Source organism: Spermophilus citellus (genome assembly GCF_964194105.1).
Source record: "Spermophilus citellus genome assembly, chromosome: 1".
Taxonomy (NCBI): domain Eukaryota; kingdom Metazoa; phylum Chordata; class Mammalia; order Rodentia; family Sciuridae; genus Spermophilus; species Spermophilus citellus.
The window spans coordinates 284268536-284292342 of record NC_138182.1 but is presented as its reverse complement, the minus strand read 5'-3'; the positions used below and the strand labels follow the sequence as shown (position 1 = coordinate 284292342).

Here is a 23807-nt window from a genome sequence, read left to right as displayed (position 1 = left end):
CTTTTTATCTTGAAAATATTAATGCATGCTTATTTTGCTCCAGGGACTAGATTGAATATTTTTAATGGCCCATCCCTTTCAATCCTGATAGCATGCCAACCATTTAACTTCTGCATTTCAGGTTCTCCATCTGCAAAATTGGAGTTAGTACTGAGTCAGGGAGAGGTTAAATAAATTTGTCTAAGGTCACTCAGCCAGAAAGTGGTTGTGAAAGAGGAATTTGAATCCATGTGTGTGTGATTCTAGGGCCAGACCTTTCTTTGATGTTCCTAGCCTAGGACTGACATTACTGAATGGCATCTGGAAGCAAGGTGGCGAAGATGAGATAGAATAGTGAAGAATTCAAAAGAGAATGTTGGGGGGCGGGGGCGAGGCAGAGTCACTTCTGTTCAAAATAATAATAATTTATATGCATCACTCAAAATAACTACATGCACATGCAGTTCTGAGCTAGTCTTGTGTGAATACCGTTTAATGCTTTTGTGTCCACTGGCATTTTCTTCCCAAGGAGAAACTTCTTTCCTGCTCTAATCTGGGGCACAGCCGCCTTCCCAGGGCTTCTCTTCATCTCCATCTCTTGCATGAGCTAGCCTTTCCCTTGGCTTCTTCCATTCTTTTGGTGGAGCATGTTCACATCTTTCAGTACTTCCCTGAAGCAAATTTGTGGAGACTATTCAAATGCCCAATATTTATTGTACAGCATTTTAAATTTTCCTTCAAAAATGTGGGCTCACTTTCTAGGCCTCTGGTTCCAGTGTTGTTGTGAAGGCTGAAGCCCTTCCAATTCTAGATTCCTGGTGTGGGACATGCTTCACTTTTCTTTGGGATTCTTAGAGGCTCATTGCCTTGTCTCTAATGTCTTGACATTCGGTGTTGACATTTCGTGGTTTGGATCTTATTTGAATCCATATGCCTAACCTTTTCAATTTGGAGACACCTGGCTTTGGTTTTTCTCTGACTTTTTTTCATTTTCTGTCTGTAACTCTTTTTTTTTTTTTTTTTTTTTTTTTAAAGCTAGAAACACTTTATTTTTTATTTTTTTTAAAGAGAGTGAGAGAGGAGAGAGAGTGAGAGAGAGAGAGAATTTTTAATCTTTATTTATTTATTTTTTCGGCGGACACAACATCTTTGTTGGTATGTGGTGCTGAGGATCGAACCCGGGCCGCACGCATGCCAGGCGAGCGCGCTACTGCTTGAGCCACATCCCCAGCCCTCTGTCTGTAACTCTTATTGTTGGGCCTATGGGACCACCTTTATGACACTGGTTAATTATTTTTCTTTTTCTTTCTTCTTTCTCTTTGTTTTTGCTTTATATTCTGGGACCTTTTCAATTTTATGGTCAAAGCTTTTTGAGTCTTTAATTTTTGCTTTCCTGGTTTTAATTCAGTGATGACAGTGTTGTCAAAATACAAATTATCATAAGATTTACTCTTTAATGTTAGCAGTGAATGGTTTTAAGTATATTTACAGAATTGTGCAGTCATCACCACTAATTGTAGAATGTTTTCATCTGCTCTCTAAAAGAAATCCTACCAACTGGTGTCCCTTGCCTCCTTCCTTCCTTCAGCTCCTGGCAGCCACCAGTATACTTTCTGTCTCTGTGTATTTGTCTGTAATGGACAATCATTATAAATGGAATCTTAGAATGAGTGGCCTTTTGTGACTTGCTTTTTTCACTTAGCATAATGTTTTAAAGAATCATCCCAGTTTTTCATTGTCAAACAGGATTTTATTATATGACTATCTGTGTATAACATTTGTTTATCCATTCATCTCTTGATGGACATTAAGTTTATGTTCACATTTTGACTAGTGTGAATGATGCTGGTATAAATGTTAGTGTATAAGTCTGATATGGACTATGTTTTCAGTTCCCTTGGGTGTGTATCTTGGAGAATGATTGCTAGATCCTGTGGTAATTGTTTAATGTGGAGTACTGCCAAAGGGTTTCCCACAGCAGCTAAACTATTTTACATTCCCACCAGCAATGTTTGAAAGTTCCAGTTTCTCCACATCTTTACCAACACTGTTATCCTTTTAAAAATTTTAGCCATATTATGGGTTTTCATGTTTGAATTTAAGAGCTCCTCCCCAGTTTCTAAGAGTTCTCAATGTTCTTTAAAAGTAACTTATAATTTCATGAATATCAGGTTGTATTAATAAATAACTATAAAGTTTTCTGTCCAGTTTTTGTTTACTTCAAGCTGCTTTTTCTTGTTTTGGTCTCCCTCTTTCATATTGTAGCCTTTTGATTTGTGTTCAGGAGTCCTCAATTATTCATGAATGGTTCCTAATAGGCTAGCTATAAATTGAGTGTGTGAGGCTTTTGGACCCTGCACAGTTTTGCAGGATAGTGGCCTGGCCATTTGTTGATGGAAGAATAGCTAGTGTTAATACCTGCAGATCTTTTCTGAGGGAAAGTGCCCCCTTCTACCTGGAGGACAGAGGACTGTTTGCCTCTGTTCTAGAGCTTACTAGTGATAAACTGGTGGCCAATCTCAGATCACTATGCTTAGGTTTACATAATCCCTCTGCTTTTGGTATGGTACCTCTGCCCCAAGCATTCATGGTGTCCCAGAGACCTCCTCTTTTTTTTTTTTTTTTTAATAATTTATTTATTTATTTATTTTGGCGGACACAACGTCTTTGTATGTGGTGTTGAGGATCGAACCCGGGTCGCACGCATGCCAGGCGAGCTCGCTACTGCTTGAGCCACATCCCCAATCTGGAGACCTCCTCTTAAAAGCAAGCTTGCTGCTGGATTGTGGAGGAGTTGTTTCCTGAGGCTTGTTGGAGAGTTGGTGATTGGGATTCAATGTTTAACAAAAAGCTCTAATTAAGAGCCCACCTTAATCCAGTGTACTTTGATGGTGACCTGATTGGATCTGCCAAGACCTTATTTCCAGATTAGGTCATTCTGAGGTGGGCAGGACTTCAGTATGTCTTTTGGGAGTGGGGCATTCAACAGCTAACAGATGGTGACTAACTGTTCTCCACTTAGCAAAATATTTTTCATGCATGAGAAGTACTCATGCTTTATCTCCTTCTCACACTTTTTGAATAAGGAAGAGGTATTTAAATAATTTTATGAGTTATGTATAATATTATTAGGAATATGAGACATAGTGTAAAAAAGTATAGACATATCACTCTTGAACATATTTGACAAAAACAACCTAACTAGTACAATGGCACATTGAATCTATCAAGATAGTTGGAGTCAGTATAGTATTCTGTTGCTTTTATCCTGGGAAATGCAAGACTACTTCAATGTTAGAAACTATTGTAATTAATCCACTGCAATTAATAAGTGAAAGGAGAAAAATGTACACATTTAAACTAAATAGATACCTGTATATTTATTTGCTAAAGTTTAATATTCAGACATGGTAAAATCTTTTAGCAAACTGTCTGTAGAAGTTCTCATGACATGATCAAAGTATATCAATGAAAAACCTGGATTATAGCAAACTTAATTCTAATTTAAGACAAGGATGTATACATAGTATTCTTCCCTACTACTCACTATTTGGCTTTGTGCTGAGGCTTTAGTGAGTTCAGGAAGATGAGGGCAAGCAAATAAGGCATAAGCATGAGTTAAAGGAGGGATAAGACCATTGTTGTAGATGTTGTAACTATTTGTATAAAACATACAAGAAAATTTTCATTACTGCCACAAAAATCACAGTTGTCACTCAGGTAGAGAGCTGGTAAGGCTGCTGGAAACAGAAACAATGGGTGGGGATGGCTCACCTCTGGAGGGTTGCCTGCTGTTAAACATTGCTAGAGTCTGTCTTAGCAATACACTGTTTGGACTTCATCCTAAAAAAAAGTAGAAGAGTCTCATAAAGAAATGAACAAGGAAATCTACTACATGCTATTAGGAAAGACTTGAAAGTACTAAATGTCCTTTATAGAGACTTGGTAAATTGAGGGCATCCAAGTGTGCTTACATGTGCTGCAACCACTTGGAAAGCTAAGAAAATACTATGGGATTATTTCTTGTGTGGAATAGGGAAAAGTTAACATGATTGTGTTCTAGAATAAGTTGTTATCCAGGTGTTCATTTGAACAGGGTAACATTTTTTCAAGTTTATAGCAGTAACTTAGAGCCATATTTGTTACTGGTCTGTATGTTCTAATGTGGATCCTTATGAAATAAGTTTTCACTTACTCTTGGATCCATTGTAATATTCCAACTTATCTCTCCCATGTTACTTTTTGTAATTTTTTACTTTTTAAAAATTGTACATCTTTTTGGGTAGTCTTAAATCCTTTCATAAACCATGTAGGGTGAAGAATGATGATCAGTTAATATTTATTGAACTGTGATGCTGTGCACACTGTTAAAGCTTCTTTACAACTACTTTTTTTGTTAAAAGAGTGTTAGTGTTTTGATAAAGATGTTTGAGGGACAGCATGGGCTGGAAACGTGTGTTTACATAATATAAATACTAGGCTCGCATTTATATGTTTATGTAATATTAAACCAAACATTTGTATTTTCTCATAAATATCATAGATGTTTAAAGTAGTTGAGTGTGATAGAAACCTAAGTAGCTAACTGTAGCTTTTTTCTTTCAGAACTTAAATGAATATGTTGACGCATTGATTACCTTGAAACAAAAAATTATTAATACAGAGTAAGTATATTTGCATACATTTGGCAGAATTTTGTAAGCCTGACAAACTGAAGTACATGGAGGTTTGGGGCCCTGAGGGTTAGGCTACAAGGTACTCATTCTGGTAACATTTCTGTGAGTTCTCTCAGCAACTTGAACCTTTATTTAGTGGCTCACAGGTCTTTTAAACAAAGCTCCTGGGTAAGTAGGAAGTTACTTTCGCTGGATTGGAATTTTTTAAAAGCTGTTTTGTATTTTCAAAATCATTTTAGCTTTATGCTGAATGTAAAATTTTCCTCACAGTATTTTATAGCCATGATTTCAGATTTACTTTTTTAATGCTATAATAGTCTTATGAAATTTAGGCCACAATGCTACTTTGATCAAAGTGATTTTTAATTAAAAGCTCATGTTAGTGCAATGCTTTTGAGGTATTTAAGGTAACACATTAGCATACATTGTGTCTGGAAACCCAGAGGAGAGGCTGCTTTGTATGATTTGCAACATGATTTTAACATAGTGTATTTTCTAAATAAAAAGAATAACCTAATTCTTTTCTTTGTTACAGTAATTTGCTAACAGAATACCAGAAGAAATGTGATGATATCCTTTTACTGTTTATTTCTTTTGAATGTTTAGATTTATTTATATATAATAGAGATATGAAGACTGATCTTTTTAATAGTTATCTTTTGGAAGGCAGAGTTTATAGGCTCAAATAAAAAGTGTTTCTGATGGGCATAATTGACAGCTAGTCCTTTTAGTTTTAATGCATACTTAAAGTTCTAAGACAAGGAGATTTAGCAGTCTGTTTTGTTTCTATTACTCTGATTTTTTTAAGGTATTATAAGCTTTGTAATACCATTTTTACTGAGAATGTAGCATCTTAGGACATGTTTTGACACTTAGAATTACTTTCTGAATATTCCTTTTGAATCTGCAAAAAGTATACTCGAGAACATTCAAAATGTTGGAAAAAACTTGTTTAATTATTTTGTGATTAATAGAGAATTAGTGTGTATATCAAAAACCATATAGAAATAATATGATTTTTATATTCACAAGGAAATTCTTGGGCTTAGAGTCAGTTTGTTCAATAAATATTTACAAAACACCTATGATTTAGTTAGCTCTGTTTAAATATTTTCTTAGCAGACAGAGAAAGGTCTGTATTACTGATCTTTCCACATCTTTGGTGATAACTCTTGCCTTGATTTAAGTCTCTCCCATAAAAATTCTCCCATGAAAACAAACATATATGTGCCCATAGAGATCATGATACTTCAACTTTATTTTCCACGTTGGAACAGATTTCTGCTGTCCCAACAATTGAATCTCAAGTTATTTTGACAGCAACTTGAGGCCTACTTCAGTATTATTTTTGGCATACTGAATGTAATTTTGATCTCCAATTATTTATTTGTATTCATATCATGATATCTAATTTGTATAATTAGAGCAAGGTATTAGTATTTAGATTTAGTTTTAGTGTTTGAATTTTTACATTAAAAATTGGAAGTCACTGAAAAATTTCTCATATGCTTCATTTTGTGAAACTTAATTTGTTTAATTACAAATGCATAAAAATCACAAGAGTAATATGTTTGATTTTAAGAGTAGTACAGAAACAATTATCATAACTACTTCTAGATTGCTAAATAGAAAAATAGATGAGCAGCTTCATATGTGTGTATGTTAGTCAGTTTTTTGTTGCTGTGACCAAAATACTTGACTAGAGCAACTTAGAGGAGGATAAGTTTAATTTGGGCTCATGGCTTCAAAATTTTCAGCCCATGGTCTGGGCTGGAGGTGAGAAGAACAATATGACCCAGGAGTGTGGTGGAGGGAAGTTGCTCAGCTTGCCAGCCTGGAAACCCAGAGGGGAAGTGGGGAAGAAGGGGTTAATGTATCTGTCCAGTGGTGAGGTTAAGGCTCCCCTAAAGAAATCATTTCACTTCTAAATATTGCTACCTCACCTAATACAGGATATAATAATATAGGGACACCCTATATGCAGACCATAATAGTATCCATTGTATCACTTTTGGAGAAATGCTATAAACTTTTTGAGGTTGTGGGTAATCTGGAAATTACTGACTTACCTAAAATTTGTCTACAAAAGTGTTTAAATAAGAATTATCAGCATGATTCTTTATAAATAGGTAAGACTTTCAGAAGTGTGTTGTGTGATGTGATATTCAACTTCAGCCTGAGCTTCAGATACTGATTTTTTAAAACATACACTTGGAATTTGCCACAAATGTTTATTTGTTATACCTTAAAAATGCAGTAGTTTGCTTTACAACTTAAAAACCCAGTCACACATTTATTATGGCTTTTTCTATAATTTGCGTCTTTTGCTACTCACATAGCAACAGATTTTCTCTTTTTTTCCCCCTCAAGATTAGAAAGTTATATTTTTCAATAAGAGGGCTCTGATAAAATCAGCATTATTCAGTGCGTTATTTTTTTGTTTAATTCTGACCATTTTATTGTCTATCATTGCTTCTTTCCAAAGGACAGGAAATACATTGTTTTCATGACTTTTTTTTAAAAAAAATTTTTCAAAGACCGCTATAATTTAGGAAGAGTAGTAAAGTGTACTTCTCAGCCTTGAGAACCTTAAGTTGCAGGAGCTGCAGACGTGTTTTTACAAATATACACATGCTATGCCAAGCTGTAAGTAAACATGGGAGTTGCTAGGAAGTGAAACTTCAAGGAATTATTCTTTGCTGTCTAAGCATATTTACTGGCAAATGAAATTGAGGTTATCAAATTGTCTGAATTGTAAAAATGAAGACCCATGTAGATTTTATAATCTCTCTGTAGCTTTTGTGGATTTTACGTTCTCTTTGTATTTCTTTTCTAATTACTCATTAAGGGTAGTTATGTGATTTTTGTGAATTATGTAACTCTTTTCTGTTGCCATTATTCTCTGAGTTACTCAAGAAATGAAGGGCAGGTTATTGGGAATTCAGATATATATGGAATATCAAAGTATTTTCTATTTACTGGTTAATGCTTGGTCTTTATTCTTGTAATTTAACTCTAACCAATCAAGTCTTCACAGGGCTGTTTTTTTAGAGAAATAGGTATTTTGGTAAATAGGAATAACTCAGTAAAAAGACATTACTGTGTTACAAGTAGAAACTTAGATGTTATTTTCTGGGGTTTATGATCTTTCTTGTATGTTCATTGACTATAGATTATTAAAGATAATTGTAAAATGAGTTTTATGGGGTGAGTATCAGATGATAAAATTCTCAGAGTTTTCTTTAATAAGTTTTACAGCTGCAGTTTGCAAGAAGGTAAGCCAACCTCTTTTCATAGTTGGTGATCCCACTTGTTTGAGTGTTTGATTTTGAATAGGTATTTGTAGGCCAGATTTTAAACAGAATCTAACAAAACATACCTAGGATTGATCCTAGGATAGTATGTTGCTTTATTGCTCATAATAAAAGATTTGCATTTTTCTGCCACATCATTTGAATGAATTTACTTAGGTCTTAAGTTGCAGCCTGGTGTTTCATCTTTTCATTGACTTTTGCTGACTACATTGCAACTGAGATGAAGCTTATTCTCAAATTACTGTTGTCCACATGAATTGCGCTTTTTAACATGGTTGTTTATCTAGTGTTATTTTACACAATCTAAAACAGGCCTACTTAAAACTTCAGCAATATTTCATGTTCTGTTTACATTTGTCATTTAGAAGAAGAAGAAGATGTAGTTTTAACCCAAATTCCAAAATAGCCTGTCACTTAATTTGAATAAATAGGGATGCATTCAAGATTGGAAGTGCCATGTTTGCAGACAGTTCTTGAACACATTCTCTAGCAGAGAGAAGAGACTTCCAGGGAGGTCTACTTGTACTTGTTTCCCAAGTTGCTTTTTGATGCACTTTTAACAAAAATAGACTGTTATTTCTAAGAAATTAAGCAATATGAAGATCATATTAGTGTAAGTAGGTATAAATGGTAGAAATGTATTTAAAAAGATTCTTTTCTTTTTTTTGGTTCCAAGTTAGAAATCTCAGATCATCAGTATAGGTGTTCAGCAATTCACTGCAGATTCTCTTGTGTAATGACATTATTCATTGTTCATTTTTAGAGAAAATAGTACTTTACATCACCAAGTGGAGCAGATGCTGCAGAAAATTTCTCCTCTGCAGAAGTGTCAGGAAGAACTAGGATCTTTAAAAGCAGAGCTAGAAGAGAAAAAGGTAACTACTATCATTTCCTATAAAGGCCTATTGTCAGTACGTTAATTCTGTCACTATAATTGGTAAAAGGGCACTTTTAAAGTGTTATCAAAGCCAATAAAAGTTAATATATCACTGTCCTTAGAGACACTGAGCCGATTGATTAATGGCTTCACGGTGATTACTAGCTCTACAATACTGTGTTAGTTCCTTATGCTTTTTGAGGACTCCACTAGAGAAAACTGACAACTGAGTGTTTTTATGGTTTTTTTTAATGTGTCCTACGCTAATTCAATTTTTTCCCTAAATGTGAAATAATGTGCAAAAATTTACACTTAAATCATTGTGTGTGACTGAGAAAGTGGGAGAGAATTTGATTTCATCCAGTAGTGCTGGACAGCCCAGGGTAGGACTCAGGGTCTCTGTTTTAGTATGAGTGAAGATGTCCTATAGAGAACTCGCTCTCATGGTTCATGAACTAATCAATTTACTAAGCAATGTCTATACATCCTTTTACCACTATTACCTGGGTAGCTTGGTTTCGTCCTGATTTTAGATTTCTGTTCTTGTAGTTATGTTTGGTACTTTGTGGTTTCTCATTGTCTGTGAGCAGTGCATAAAGTGAGAGTACTTCACTAATATTCATATGCTCTCATAGGTAAGTGTTGAGGTTAGAAGGTACTTCCTGTTTGAAACAGTCTGATACTATTTATGCAATGATTTGAAGTCTTGGAAAAAAAAACACCTATTTTAGATATAAAACTCTGATAAGGTTATCCTTTCATGGAGTTTATTTTCCTTTTCAAAACCCAGTTTCCTGGAAAACTTTTTTTTTTTTTAATACCTTAAACTTAGGATAATTTTCTGTATAAATTTACCTTTTACAAGAACCTTAAAAAAGAGTTCATGGCTACTACAGATAAAATCACTGGAAATCCCGAAAGTCATATGGTTTACATGAGACAGATTGTTACCACCCTGGAGTATTCTCCCCTTTCCAACCCATGGCTCTTGGGTGAGAGTATTTCTGCCTTCTGGTCTTTCTTACATGGTGCTATTTCACTAGAGACATGTAGCTATCTGAAATCTTATGTACTTGAATGATACATATTTATTTACTGTTTTTTTGTAAAAATTCTTCATTCAACTATGCAGTGAAAGTTGAACAGAAACAGTTGCAGTGTTCAATTATGTCTATCTGTGATTATAAAATCTATATCTGAGAGGGAACCTTGGAATCAGACCTCAATAATAAAACTCTTTAATTACTTTCTGTGACTTTAAAAAAATAAATTCCCCTCAAGCCCTCAGACTCATTTGAAAAAGGCCTCTGGAGCTGGTGAGATAGAGAAATATATATATATATATATATATATATATAGATAGATAGATAGATAGATAGATAGATAGATATAGATATAGATATATAGATATATATAGATATATAGATATATATCTATGTATATAAATGTCACCCTCAATTACAGAGTCTTTCCCAGTCCATAGGGCTGTCAGGGTATATATATATATTAAGAGTTCACACATTTTTCCCAGTAATCATTAAGTATAGTGATTTGTTTTGTATTTTTTCCACAGTAGTACTATAACTAATACTTACTGAGCTCTAAATTTCTTCAAAGTATATTGAATTTTATTGTTTGAGACAAGAATATTAGCTATTTGATATTTAAACCAGTTATTAAAGGATTTGGAATTGTCTTAAAATAAGTTATTATTTTGTTTTGTAGCTTTTATATGAGTGTATTACCAATTATATGTATTAATAATCTGATTAAACTCATTAAAATATTCAATGAATTATATTTGGTTTCCTGCTGAATATATCTATTCTTTTGGTTAATTTCATACTGTGAAAGGATGACAGTTTGACTTCTCAAGATCAAAACAAGTTAAGACCTATTGTCAGCTACTTTTATTTGGACAGTTTTTGTTTGTTTCTTTAGAGTTCTCTAAAGTTATATCAGGACACTCACCAGGAATATGCTCGTGTAAAAGAGGAATGCTTGAAAAGTGATGCACAGTGAGTAGTTTTAAAATTACTATAGAAATGGGGTTTTCATATTTGAAAGTAGATATTCCATAAATCAATAATATTTCTCTTTTCTCAGTCTTTGGATTTTTTGGCCATGATTAGCTGTGTGGTCTTGAACTAGTTAGTCTCTCAACCTTGATTTCCACCTTTGTAAACTGGGAATTGTATCTACTTTGAGCAATTATAAGGAAGATTAGAAGGTCCTGTGTTAAAGTGCTGCAAAAAGAAGTACATAAAAGTTTTTTATTCTGTACACATGCATGTGTGTCCGTGTGTCTATTGACTTCTTTCTTTGTGCTGATATTTCAATGAGTTTCAAACAGAATAGACATCTTTATTACCATTAATGAAAAGTGCTGTTAAAAACATCCCCTGTGGGCTGGGGTCGTGGCTAAGTGGTAGAGGCTTGCCTTGCATGTGCGAGGCACTGGGTTCATTGTCAGCACCACATACAAATAAATAAAATAAAGGTCCATCAACAACTAAAAAAAAAAAAAATTTAAAAAAATTCCCTTGATTATTTTGACATTCAGTACCACACAAAACAGTCGTGTGAACTGTGTAGACAGTGGTTTACTGTGTAGATGTGATTCAGCAGTGACTCAGAGACTCTTTCTCAGGGGGTTACCCTTCCTTTTTGGCTCTTAGGAATCCATCTTAGAACTGGAGAGGGTCTCCAGCCTCTGCCTTCTGTCAGGTTGCTGTGTACACACAGTTAACTGCACATGCTCCCCGAGAGTAATATTGACCAGTGCTGACCATTGGAGCCCGTCTGGATGTGCTGTCAGCTCAGCTTCTAGATGATCTCACTTCCTCTAGGGGCAGAGCCTGAGTAGGTCCACAACTTGTTTTTCATATGGAAAAGACAGATTTAAAAAAAAAAAATCCATTTTAGAACTACTATACATTAAATGGAATACCATTCTTTCTTAGGTTTATTCTATCAGAAAAATTTATGGTAATTTCAGTTATTGATAACTTAATGCTAGTTGTGACTGAAATAGTCTGTTAGGCAAAGCTCAGTAATTTAAAAAATATTTTTCATAAATTGTGAGGTTTTGTTTCTGTCATATTATTTTTCACTTTCTAACTTATAGTATTTTATTATTAGGAAGAAGAAACTCGAAGCTAAGGTGAAGAAGCTGGAAGGTAAATGGCACTATTGTTACCTGGCTAGTGGAAACCCTTGCTGGCTATTTCAGATCCCTGGTAATAGGTTGAAGTACTCGATCAAATGGTTGAGTTGCTGTAGACTTGGACGGTACATCTCTGGGTCATCCCTGGTTGAGAGCAAGGGTCTGTTCCTCCTAGTAACCATATCAGAAGTTGGAGATGGAATGTGGCAGTCCCTGAAAGGGTATTATACTCAAAATAATAGCACCCTGCACTTTTTGTTGTAAAAAGTAGCAACTAATGAAATGATTTAATTTTGAAAGTTGAATCCTATGGACTTTCTTATTTTCCCCCCATGATATAAGAACAGATACTGCTTTTAATATCAAGAAACTCATGCATTTATGATACATGTAGGGAGATTTCCATGAAATCCTCTTCATTACGATTGTCCAGTTTAAATCTGGTAAATTTAAATCATTTTAAATCTCCACACACTCCACAATTGTTAGGTGCTTCTACTTCACAAAGAAAGTGCAGAGTGCAGTTTCTTAGGTCTTCATGTTTCAGCTGATAACCCTTCAGAAGTCAGTGGGAGTGAAACTCAAGATCTTTTTGTTGGCTTTTCCTCCCTGCATTGTGCGGTGGGACATGGACCTAATGCACAGTAGAGACAGACAGTTTCTGCTGTTTCCATCCATGCGTGTGGTCTTCCTTCAGTTCCAGTGTGGCTCTAGTAACCGTCTTATCTGCTGTGGGTTTCTGACATTATAGTGATTGTGCCCTGCTTCAATGATGGTGCATTTTCACTTAGAGTGTGAAGTAATAGTTTAAATTTAGTAGTCCCAGTCATTAATTTATCTAGATTAAGACAAATGTTTTAGACTTATTCTATAAATGTCTTGGTGACCTGTTCCTTAGATTTGACTATTGCACAAACATTGACAGTTGGCAGGAAGGACACTGCTGTGTTCTAAGTCTTGTCTTTTTCTTGGTGGTGTGTGGAGATAAGTGTCTAAGGAAATATTTTGAGAAACATGAGATGCCTTTGAGACTCCATATATAGCTATGAAGCAAAATGCAGTGTTTTTCATGTAGAAAAACACTTTCCCCTAGTAAATAATAAAACATAATAAAGATTATTGAGGAAAGAAATACTCAAGCTTGTTAGCATATTGTTACTTTGTTGTTTTAGGGGATTTTGCTTTTTTTAGCAATTGTGTGTGAGTATATCTGTATAAAATCAGTACTGGTCAGATTGTTAATAGTGTGGAGTATTTGTTATTTCAGAATGAAGGATTTGGTAAAGATGCAGAGAACTCTAAATATTCTTAAAGAGTAGATCTCTAACAAAGATATTTGGAATTAGGATTAGTTAGCTTGTTAAAGGCAATTCGAGGAAGTGATATTAGCCAAATTATATAATTGTATTGTGTGCATATGTGAATATCTAATAATAAGTTTCCCAATTATGTATGAGTATCTTGCAGCAATAAAATAATGTGTGTGGGGGAGGAAATTCCAGAAAAGAATAACTATCTCCAGTAAATATCATGAAAGCTTCCCCCTTTTCTTCTTCACCAGATAAAGAGAATAGTATTAATTAATTCTAAGATCACAGTTCTAAAATCTCAAAACATCACTGCTAATTATTGAAAAGAAAAGAGTACAAGGTACCATGGCATCTCCCCTTATGCATTAGATTGTGGCCCTGCCCAGAAGGGTTTGGAAAGGATTCTTAAGCCCTGCATCAATTTTATAATCTTATAAATAGTTAAAGAAAGAAAAGTTCCTCTATTAGCCCTGACCGGTAAAGTATTTGAATACTTTAAGAAATGAGAAAAACTCATACTAGATCAGATTTTGAGTAATCCATTAACTCTAGCAGTAAAGGTAGTAAATTATTTTTCTGTTTCTTTATTATAATTTTAAAATACAGAAGCTGCTGTCAAGCAAACTCAAGACTTCAAACAACTAAGAAATGAAAAGAAAATACTTGAAAAAGAATTTAAGAAGACACAGGTACTATATAAAACAGTGTGTTCAAACTTGAAAATTCCTGGTTTCGGGGCCTGTGTGGGTGACTGTTGTAACAGATCTGACAGTCAGGCAGAAGCCACCTAGGGACTATAGGCACGTTGCTTGTTAAGTTATACCTGTTGTACATTTGATCCACCATATTTGCACTACTCATCCAGCATAAACACTGTTAGTATTTTATTTTCACAGGAAAGACTTGACGAATTTTCCAAACAGAAAAATGAGAAGGGTGAGTATTCAGTTAATACTTACTTAAAATTTCTATATTGATATGCAATATTTTAAAATTATTTTTCCCCACATCTTTTTAGAATTGAGACATATTGGAACACAAATTTCAAGTGATTCATATGGAAGCATAGATAAAAGTGAGTATACTGTAATTTTTGCTTCAATTTTGTGTCCTAGTATTAGTGATTTGGAAGATTCCATGTAGCTCTAACATACAGCTGTAAAAATATCCAGGATTAGTATATATTTCATGTTAGAAGAAGCCATGTATTTGGGGTTGGCATTAGTCAATATATATTTCTAACCAATTTTTTATCTTCTAAAAAAATACAGTGATTAAGGGATGCAATGAAGAATGTTGTTTGGGAAAGGAAAAGTATTTAATATGTACAGTTTCCACAGTTTTCAATAATTAGGTATTCATTAGATTACAATTTATAGGTATGAATAATAATTAGGTTCCAACTAGTTTGCAACTTATCAGATTAATTTTTTAAATATCCTAGGTGCCAAACATAAAAACATTGTTAAAGTCAGGCAGAAAAACCATAGTGTCAAAGCCCTATTGTATATTTACTGAAAACACAAGAGTTTAAGGAAGAAAAGTAAAATAGTGATAGCCATGGAATTGTTGCAAGGGAAATCCAGATATGTCACTACACATTTGTACTGAGTGCCTCATTTCTAGATGAGAAGGCATAATGACAATTGAGAGTGAGAAATTGGGAGTTTTCATCTTAATACCTCTGTTTACTACTTGGCTCTTTGCCATTTACTTCCCTTTTTTCTCCTTTTAAAAAGTGGAGGTTATGAATTTGAATTTCTACTTTTGTAAGTTCTTTGTGAGGTTGAAATTAACGTTTATTAATTAAATGTAGTCATTTTCATCATACTAATGTGGATTTTTTTATTAAAAGCCTCTAAGTGGAAATAATTGAAGACCTTTAAATTTTTATGTATAAGTAACCAGTGTCTCTTAAGAATTCACTTTTATCCCTTTTTCCCTTTTCTTTAATTTTCTTTTACCTTAGAGAACAAGTTCACGTTTTCCTTGGTTTAAGGCCATTAGCTGTTCATACTTTCCAGTTGCCTGGGCACTGGTATCACATATATGGAATCTCTTGTGCTTTTGCTCTGTGTGTGGAGTGTGAGATGGAGTGATGGGTATTGCTGAGAGCAATCAAAGATCCAGAGCATTGCATTGTGCTTTCCCAGCCAACAATCAGCTGTTGAATTTAATCATATTTCCTTCTGGACTCACAGATCTGTGTTAGGCCTTTCTATTCAAACATGGTCCTTCTACCCACTCCTTTCAGTTTTCTATCCTACCTTTCATCTTATTTTTTTTCAAAGAGCTTATTGCTCTCTCAAAGTTATTTTATGTTTTGTTTTGATCCTCTCTAATAATGAGGGCAGGGATATTGTCTATTGTACATTGTATTTGTTTCCCGGTGAATAAATTAATGAAGTCAGTTGTGAACTTTGATGTATTTCTTTCTTTCTTCTTAACTGAATCCTTAGCACTTTTCTCTATTAATATTGAATATTTGACTGCTGGAAGAAATTAGCAAATTAAACTCTAAGAAATATTGAGTTGGCATCACTTTAAAAAAGGCTTCTTGAGTGGCACTTTGCCTTGACTTCTTTTCAAATTCCAACAAAAATGACCTAAATGAAAAGTAGTTTGCCTGGATAGTTAAAAAGTTTACCATCAATAGGGTAAATTGATGAGGAAGATGGAAAGCAGATGGTGACAGTTGCAGGCTGCAAAAAGCAAGTTTCACTGCAGAAGCCTAGAATTTTCCTTGATTGCTAGGGTAGAAATAGAGGTAGGAGCAGGTCCTTAGCATTTGCAAGTCATTGATAAAAGGGTAAAGGTATGACAGCCTTCTCATTTCAAACCTGTTTCTGGCCTTTGCCCACAGACTGTGCCCCAGGTACAGATTGCTGAAATGGTAGCTGCACCATAAGACATGCCTGAGGTCTGTGGATATTAGAACTTTGAGTAGTTGTGGCTGCTTTGAGCATTAGTCACTCCTGTTCCTAGTAAATAAGATGGTAATGCACTCCGTGTAACCCGCACAATTGCATTCACTCACCTCTGTCCCCAAAGGCAGGGTCATGAAACAAGAACCTGCACTTACTGCTAGAAGATCAGGACTACAAATGTACATAAAGGAATACACTCCTAAAGGTGTTCTGCCTACACCCTTTTCTAAAACCTTGACAAAAAGAAAGGGAGGGACAAGGAAGAAAGGTGCCAGAAGACTAAGGAAATAATACTAAATCATGAGTGAGAAGAAAAGATTAAAAACTGAATTAGAATTCTTAGAGAAAATCTAAGAACATATCCACAGGCTCCCTCTGTGGATCATGGAAATTAAAAATATGATTGCCGAAATAAATCTGCTAAATAGGCTAATGTTGAATGGATAGATGATTGAATTAGTGAACCTAGAGATTAGATCCAAGATGTCTCTAAGGATGTAGTACACAGGGTGTTAGAAAAATATAAGAAATTGAAGGATAAAGCCAGATGTCTTAGTATTCATCTCTTAGAAGTTTTCAGAGGGGATCACAGAACCATAAGGAGGGAAAGAGATCAAGAAGTAACAGAAGAGAAAGTCACTGAACAGAAAATATTTTTATGTTCATTCTGTTGGGGCCTCCCAAGTGTAGAAAATGATTTTTTAATATAAATTCCACCTCTGACATGTTTGTAGGATATGTATCTAAGATAAATGAAACAAAAAGTTTGAATACAGAGTGGCAGGAAAATGTCTTCCAAGCAGTGCTCTCAGGAAAGCAGCAACATAAGAAAATATTTCAAGCTTAGAAACACATTTACATGGATTAAAAGGGAATGTTTAAGTTGATTAACACAACTCATTTAAGTGGACACTGTATATACCTAAGAGCATGAAACTATCAGTAAAAGAGCTTTTGGGAATTCTAGGAGGAATAGCCACATTGTTTGTCATCATGATCAGTTTTAGTATGTTTCTCAGAAACAGGTGAGAGCAGACAGGAGATGGAATTATGACTATAATTAAATATGACTCTGCAGACTGCACAGTTCTTTAGTATACTTCTCAAACATTTTAAATTGGCTAATACACAGCAAAATAACTCCATAATTTAATGAGATATTAACAAGACCCCATTCCTATAAGTTAATGAAAAAAAAAGTGCAGCAATTGATTTGGAACTATTGAAACTAACTGGATCATTACTGGAGAAACAAGAACCTATATCAAGTGTGAGCAAGAGGAAAACCCATGGCACCAGGACTTGGAAAGCTGCGAAAGTACAGTTTAGTTCTTCATTCATAGTTTCATATCCCAATGTGAAAAACAGATTTTCTTTTTCTAGGAAAATGTGCTCTCAAATTGATTCAAACTTGAACAGAAAATAATCCAGAAGAAATTTTTAAAAATAATTGAAGTGTTAGACCATTGTAGTTCCAGATGGTTTATTGGTTGAGCTCTCCAAAGCCTTGAGTGAAAACAAGTGTCTTTATCATTAATTTATTGTTTTAGAACTTAGAAAATATGGAATGTGCCTGTCCCATTAACATGAACACATATCCTCAAGACTCAGAACTGTGTTACTTGATAACATAACTGCAAAAATATTAAATAAAAATTTCAGGCATCAAAGCCGTGAGTTACTTAGAATACAAATTATGATCTAAGGAGTTATTTCAGGAATATGGTAACTGATTCAAAGTATTATGTTCATCTCAATTCAGTATTCGCTTCTAATTAAGAGAAAAATCGGTCTATAATAGGAAAAAAGTTTGAATTTGACAAAGGTAAGCATTGAAAGCATAGTCCTTACTGTCAGAAACAAGGCAAGGATCCTTTTTGTTCCTCCCTTCTTTTTGTACTAGAGGCCCTAATCAGCATGGCAAAATAAACAGTAAGCCCCGCACCATGGTGCATGCAGTGCTGGAGGCTGAGGCAGGATTAGTAGTTTCAAGCTAGCCTCAGCAATGGTGAGGCACTAAGGCAACTCTGTGAGACCCTGTCTCTAAATAAAATAAAAATTGGGCTGGGATGTGACTCAGTGGTTGAATGCCTCTGAGTTCAATTTCTGGTAACCCCCCCCCAATAAAAAATAAACAGAGTAAATTCTTCAGATACTCCTAAGCAAGAGTCAAATTGCCATTATTTCAGATCATATGAGCATGTAGAATACCCAGAGCACTCAGCTGGAAAAGTAGTAATAGAAGCTTGATCAAGTTGTGACTTGTACAAGGGACATTCACAGTGCACCAAGTGGAATCAAAACAACCCTTTCTTAAACGGTGACTGGACCACCACATGCCTAGGAGAGGACTTACAGCAATGTGTGGTGCCTCTGGGACGAAAACTGTACAGACTTCCTGAAGAGGCGTGAAGGAAGAATGAACACATGAATCAGCATTATGTTTCTGGATGAGAAAACTCCAGGCATAATGATGTGATACTTTCTTCAATGTATTTATACTAATCTCACTAGAAATCCCATTACAGCATTCTGTGGAAAAGAACAGATGGTGAAGGTTTGTCCGGAGGAATAGATGTTCAGAATAACATTTTTTAAAAGAAAAGACCTGAGCAAGAATCATACTGTAGCAGTGTAATTATGAATTTATCATGATTAAAGAAGTGTGGTATTGACACAGAAACTGACAAAGCAATGGAGTGGGAAAGTCCAGAAACACTCTTATAAATGCCTTAGATTTTGATAGTAGAAGCATCTTAAGACAAGTGTACATTCGATTTAATGAGATTTTTATCTGCACAACTAAGTAATGAAGCCTCACTGAAGACTGTTTTACTGGGAATAGATAGCTTTTTATGGTCAGATTAGAAGTAAATGTGTGCTCATTAGAATGGGCATAGCTCTGTTTATTAGCCTCCACAGGAATGGAAAAGTAACTTTTTTTCTTTTTTTTTAAGGTTCCTTGTTTGCTGCTTTGGGTATACGTAATAAGCAGGGATCCTGGTCAGGTCATTTAAGCAAAGGGGATTACAATATTTGGAAGCAGGCTTTTGGGTAGGTTAAATTACAATGTAGATAAGCTATTCAATCACAGGGTTTTAGAACTCAAGTGAATGTACCTCACACAGGGGTCACCAGACAGTTGATTTGGCTTCTGAGAGGTTGGAAATGGTCAGCTGTTGTCACCGAGACTTCCACGTTTGTCCTGGTTGCCTTTCTGGAGGCTTCATTTTTGGAATGACACAATTTGATCTCAAATAAAACTAACCTCATTTAAAAATCTTTGGTTTATTTTTCTGGAGATATTTTGGTTTAAAAGGTTAGTCTCTTATGTCCTCTTGAACTGGATTGAAGATGTTACTAATTTCAATAGATATTTAAGGTTAATTTAGAAACTTAAACTTAAGGAAATTATAATTGAACTCTGAGATGGCCTGAAATTACCTCATAGTTAAAGCTAGTTTTCATTGAATTTTTACTAATTTGGGTTGTTTTTTATGCACATTTCACCATAAGATATTCATATTTATATGTTCTTAAATACGTTTTGGTTGGGAAGATATTTTTGGAATTTGTATACATAACGATTTTAAAAAGCTTCAAAACCCTAGTGTAATATTCTTATGAATTTCATCAACACTGTCTTGGTTACTTCCTTAGCCTTTCAACTTGAATCAGCATTTCTTAATCATACTGAGAATCTAGATCCTAAGAAAATGTATAAATACTCCAGTCTTTATGAAGCCATGTGCTTCTCCCTGTTGATACGTTCATATCCACACATCTTGCCTCCAGCTCACTTCCCCTCAAGTCCATCCTTGGATTTTCTAGACCCATGCATCACCCAGGTGAATTTCAGCATGGTCAGCTGATGACCTTGCTGATAGCCTCATCTAACTGAGGGATGCTTCTCTGTTATTCTTGTGGAACATATAGAGCCCTGGTCCCCTATACTGTACCCATTAACTAGGCGTCCCTTCCCCATTTAATTGCACTCAGGAGACCATGTGTGGTCCCAGGACTCATCTGTCCAGGGTGTATATAGAAGTGATGAAGCCTTTGACCAAGTAAATTGGGGCTTTTGAGTGTCCCCCGAACCCTGCACCAAAAATAAACAAAGAAATCCGTGCTAGTTAATTTCTAGCTAAAGCACTGTATACCTTTCCAACCATAATTAACTGAGTTGTGCACAATGGTTGAGTTTGAGGAAGATATTTGGATACCTAGTTTTCTTCCTGATTTCACACAGGCATGTTTAAGCTAAATAAGATAGTTTTAATGCTTTATTCTTTTTCACAGGAAAAGTGAAACTGCTCCTGAAGGAACTCTGGCTCTGTATAAATACAGCACACCGACTACCCAATGAAAGCAGCAGACGTGTCCCAGGTGAGAGAGAAGCTATGGAAGCAGCTTCATATGTGAAAGTAGAAAGATTACCATGGGCAATGTGGCCTGTAATTTTTAATGTCTCCTGGATCTAACGTTAGAGGAATGAAAGCAACTATAGTGGCCAGTTCTTATTGTACCAAACTTCTTTCCCTTCAGTGTGCCTTCTAATCTTAAGTCAGTTCATTTAGCTTTTAATTTTTTAATAACAGGTCTCATTAGAGAACATCAGAAACTGGAAGGATAAAAAAACAATGGCATATTTGGCCGGTACCTGTGGAAGACTGAAGGATGCACAGCTTTTTAAAAATTATTTCATATGTTCAGTTAGTTCACCAGCAGTTTAACTTATGTTTTGTATACTTCAGCAGTTCTGCTAACTGAATTCCTTGATTTTCAGTAAGACGACATGGAGACATTCTGTCATATTTGCACGTGTCTTCTCGGGATTTCAGATCTGGAATTTGATGTTAGACACGCTTAGTGGAAGGGAAAAAGATAGCAGACTTGTGTAACATTCTAGTGCTTCTTACTTCTTGTCATTTTACTCACTTCTTTTTTTTTTTTTAAATTTCTTACATACATGACAATAGTGGAATGCATTACAATCATAATTATCCATTCTCAACACCATTTTTCGTAACTGTGTATATAAAGTATGTTCACTCCAAATTATGCCATTATACATGAGCTCTATTATTATTATTATTATTTGCATTACAGTTCTTAATAAGCTGCTATAAATTGATAGATCATTAAAGATCTAAATCAGTAGAAGCACATGTACCTAATTTTCCTACAGGCTTCTGAAGGCAGGGTTCCCTCAGAAGATCAATAATGGGCAAATGTTGGTTCTTGGTTGTGCTGGATTCATAACTTGTCAGGTGTTGACACAGACATATTCAGTGGGTTTTTCTAAATAGATATTTCCCTCAGTTCACTTTCTAGATAGTAACATTGATAATAATCAAATGGTACCTGCAATTTCTAAATTAGTTTCTACAGTTAAGAATTCATCTGTTCAAGCAGAAGCAGCCTGTAGATTTTTTTCATCCTTCTATACCAGTGAGTAGTGTATGTGAACATTTAATCTGATGCTTTCATTTAAAATCACAATTTTAGGGCTAAGTTCTATTGCTTATCTGAACTTTTCTAAGGGAGAATAGAAAGCATGGCATCTTTGGAACCTTAATATACCATAGACTATCTTTTTTTTTTTAATTTTTCTTTTCACATGGAACAGTTACAAAAATAATGTGAAGGATTCCCTTAGACTCCTTACTCATTTTCCCAATTTTAATATTTTCATTGCCAGTCATCAAAACTGGAACATGTGATACAATCAATCCTGTTAACTGTAGACCTCGTGTGAATTTCACAAGTTTCCCCACTATTTCCCCTTTCCCTCCAGGATCCAGCCCAGACCCCCATATTGCCTTTAGCAGTCATCTTCCTTTAATATTCTACATCTTGACCATTCCTCTCCTTTTCCTTTGACACTTTTGGAGAGCATGTTTTCTTAGAAAGCCTATCCCTTCTGTGTGTCTGGTGTTCTCTCATGGTGGACTGATGGTGTGTATTTGTGGTGTGGACACCACGATAGTGATGTTTCCCTCTACTCAGGGAAACATCATGGAGATAGGTGATGTGGACATGGATTATTAAACTGTCATCCACATAATTTACCCTAAGTAATGGATTTGCCTGCTATAATTACTACTTTGGTGTTTACTAGATGATTTTTTATTTCTCTCATTTCTTCTGCATTTATTATTTAGAATTCTTTCGTAAAAAAGAACTGTTTCTTCTCCATTTATTTGCTTTATAACCTATATTTCCATATAGTCATAGGTAATTGTTCTATGCATAGAATTCATATTGTCCTATTCATATTCAATCTATTCATATTGTCCTTAATTATTGCTTAAATTGGTCCAGCTTTGGTCATTTGGAATTGGTCCAGAGTGACTCCTGTGTGCTTCAGACATACTCCATCATATTTAAAGTACTTGCTTTCTGGCACTGTAAGGTGTTTCAGTCTCAGCTTTATTTTCTCTTCCCAGTCCTATAATTAGCCTCTTCTCCAAAGAGCTCTGAATCCTCTGTAAAACACTTGTACAGTTTATGGATATAACGTAGTGATTTGTAATGATTTCCTGGGACACATATGTCTTTTCTAATAATTAGTACAACTGAAGTTCATCAGAATCCGTATACCAAAAAGGGTTGTCGTTTTACAGAAACTTTTCAGATGCATTATCACAAAGCATTCATGTGCACTAGTGAGGTCTCATTTGTGGCATGAGTAGCCTTGATGTGGGTTGACTTTAGATCACTTTTCAAAAAGAGAAAATAGTGTCTGACCCAACCTGTATGCACAGAATTATTTATCTGCCAGATTCCACTGGTATGATTGCCAAGCTTCATAAAAGCCTTTGTAGGTTAGTGTGGCCATTACCCTGCTGTGGCCCTGTGGTGGCTGGATGGGTTTGTCTCATCTGTCCATCCATTCATCTTCCTCTCTCACTTTTTATAGGATAATGTTTATAAATTGATTCCCTACTAAAAAGTATTTCTACTTACTTGAAGTAACCATTGCAGGCACTTTTGAACTATTAGGATAAGGTTTTGTTTTGTTTTAAATTTCCTTGACATTTTAAATCCTCACCCCCCAGAAAAACCTGCCAAAGAAGATACATCTGGAACATCTGAGGAAGATGGCACACTACCTCCAGCACAAGGCGGTCCTCTCAGGGCCTCAGATGTGCAGACATGTCTCACAAAACTGTCTGTGGAAATGGAGGGTGACTTTGCTTCATGTAGAAGTGTGAATAAAGAGAGGCCTGGCAGAGCAAACCACAGTATTGACCATGTTTCTGATGAGGATGGGAATACTCAGGTCTCAGTGCCAACTGGTGATGATGGTGACCAGACTCACTTATCTGACCACAGGCAGTTTTTCGATGAAGACCTTCAAGCTGCAATTGACTTCTTCAAACTCCCTCCTCCTCTCCTGTCTCCAGTGCCCTCACCCCCTCTGATGTCACCACACCCACTAAGCTCCTTACCTTCTTCACTCGCACCTGTAAGTTTGCTCTTTAAATTTGAATTTCTCCTGGGTGTGTTCTCTCTCCTAATGTGGCTGTGATACTCGAAATTTGATTTAGGCGAG

At 35.2% G+C, this 23807-nt stretch overlaps 1 protein-coding gene across 2 annotated transcripts in view; it reads left to right on the top strand.

Annotated features, from left to right (window-relative positions):
• ICE1 (interactor of little elongation complex ELL subunit 1) overlaps nucleotides 1-23807 on the top strand; it is a 55660-nt gene that overhangs the window by 7115 nt on the left and 24738 nt on the right. Inside the window, exons 2-12 of one of the 2 annotated variants that reach the window (XM_081304046.1) lie at nucleotides 4585-4643; nucleotides 5191-5219; nucleotides 7906-7930; nucleotides 8733-8844; nucleotides 10788-10864; nucleotides 11988-12025; nucleotides 13929-14011; nucleotides 14219-14258; nucleotides 14341-14397; nucleotides 20549-20635; nucleotides 23311-23720. In XM_081304046.1, coding sequence (XP_081160172.1) covers nucleotides 4585-4643; nucleotides 5191-5219; nucleotides 7906-7930; nucleotides 8733-8844; nucleotides 10788-10864; nucleotides 11988-12025; nucleotides 13929-14011; nucleotides 14219-14258; nucleotides 14341-14397; nucleotides 20549-20635; nucleotides 23311-23720 — 1017 coding nt within the window. Of the gene's footprint in view, nucleotides 1-4584; nucleotides 4644-5190; nucleotides 5220-7905; nucleotides 7931-8732; nucleotides 8845-10787; nucleotides 10865-11987; nucleotides 12026-13928; nucleotides 14012-14218; nucleotides 14259-14340; nucleotides 14398-19232; nucleotides 19304-20548; nucleotides 20636-23310; nucleotides 23721-23807 lie in introns of those variants that run through there. The other variant, XM_081304047.1, reaches the window with a different exon arrangement.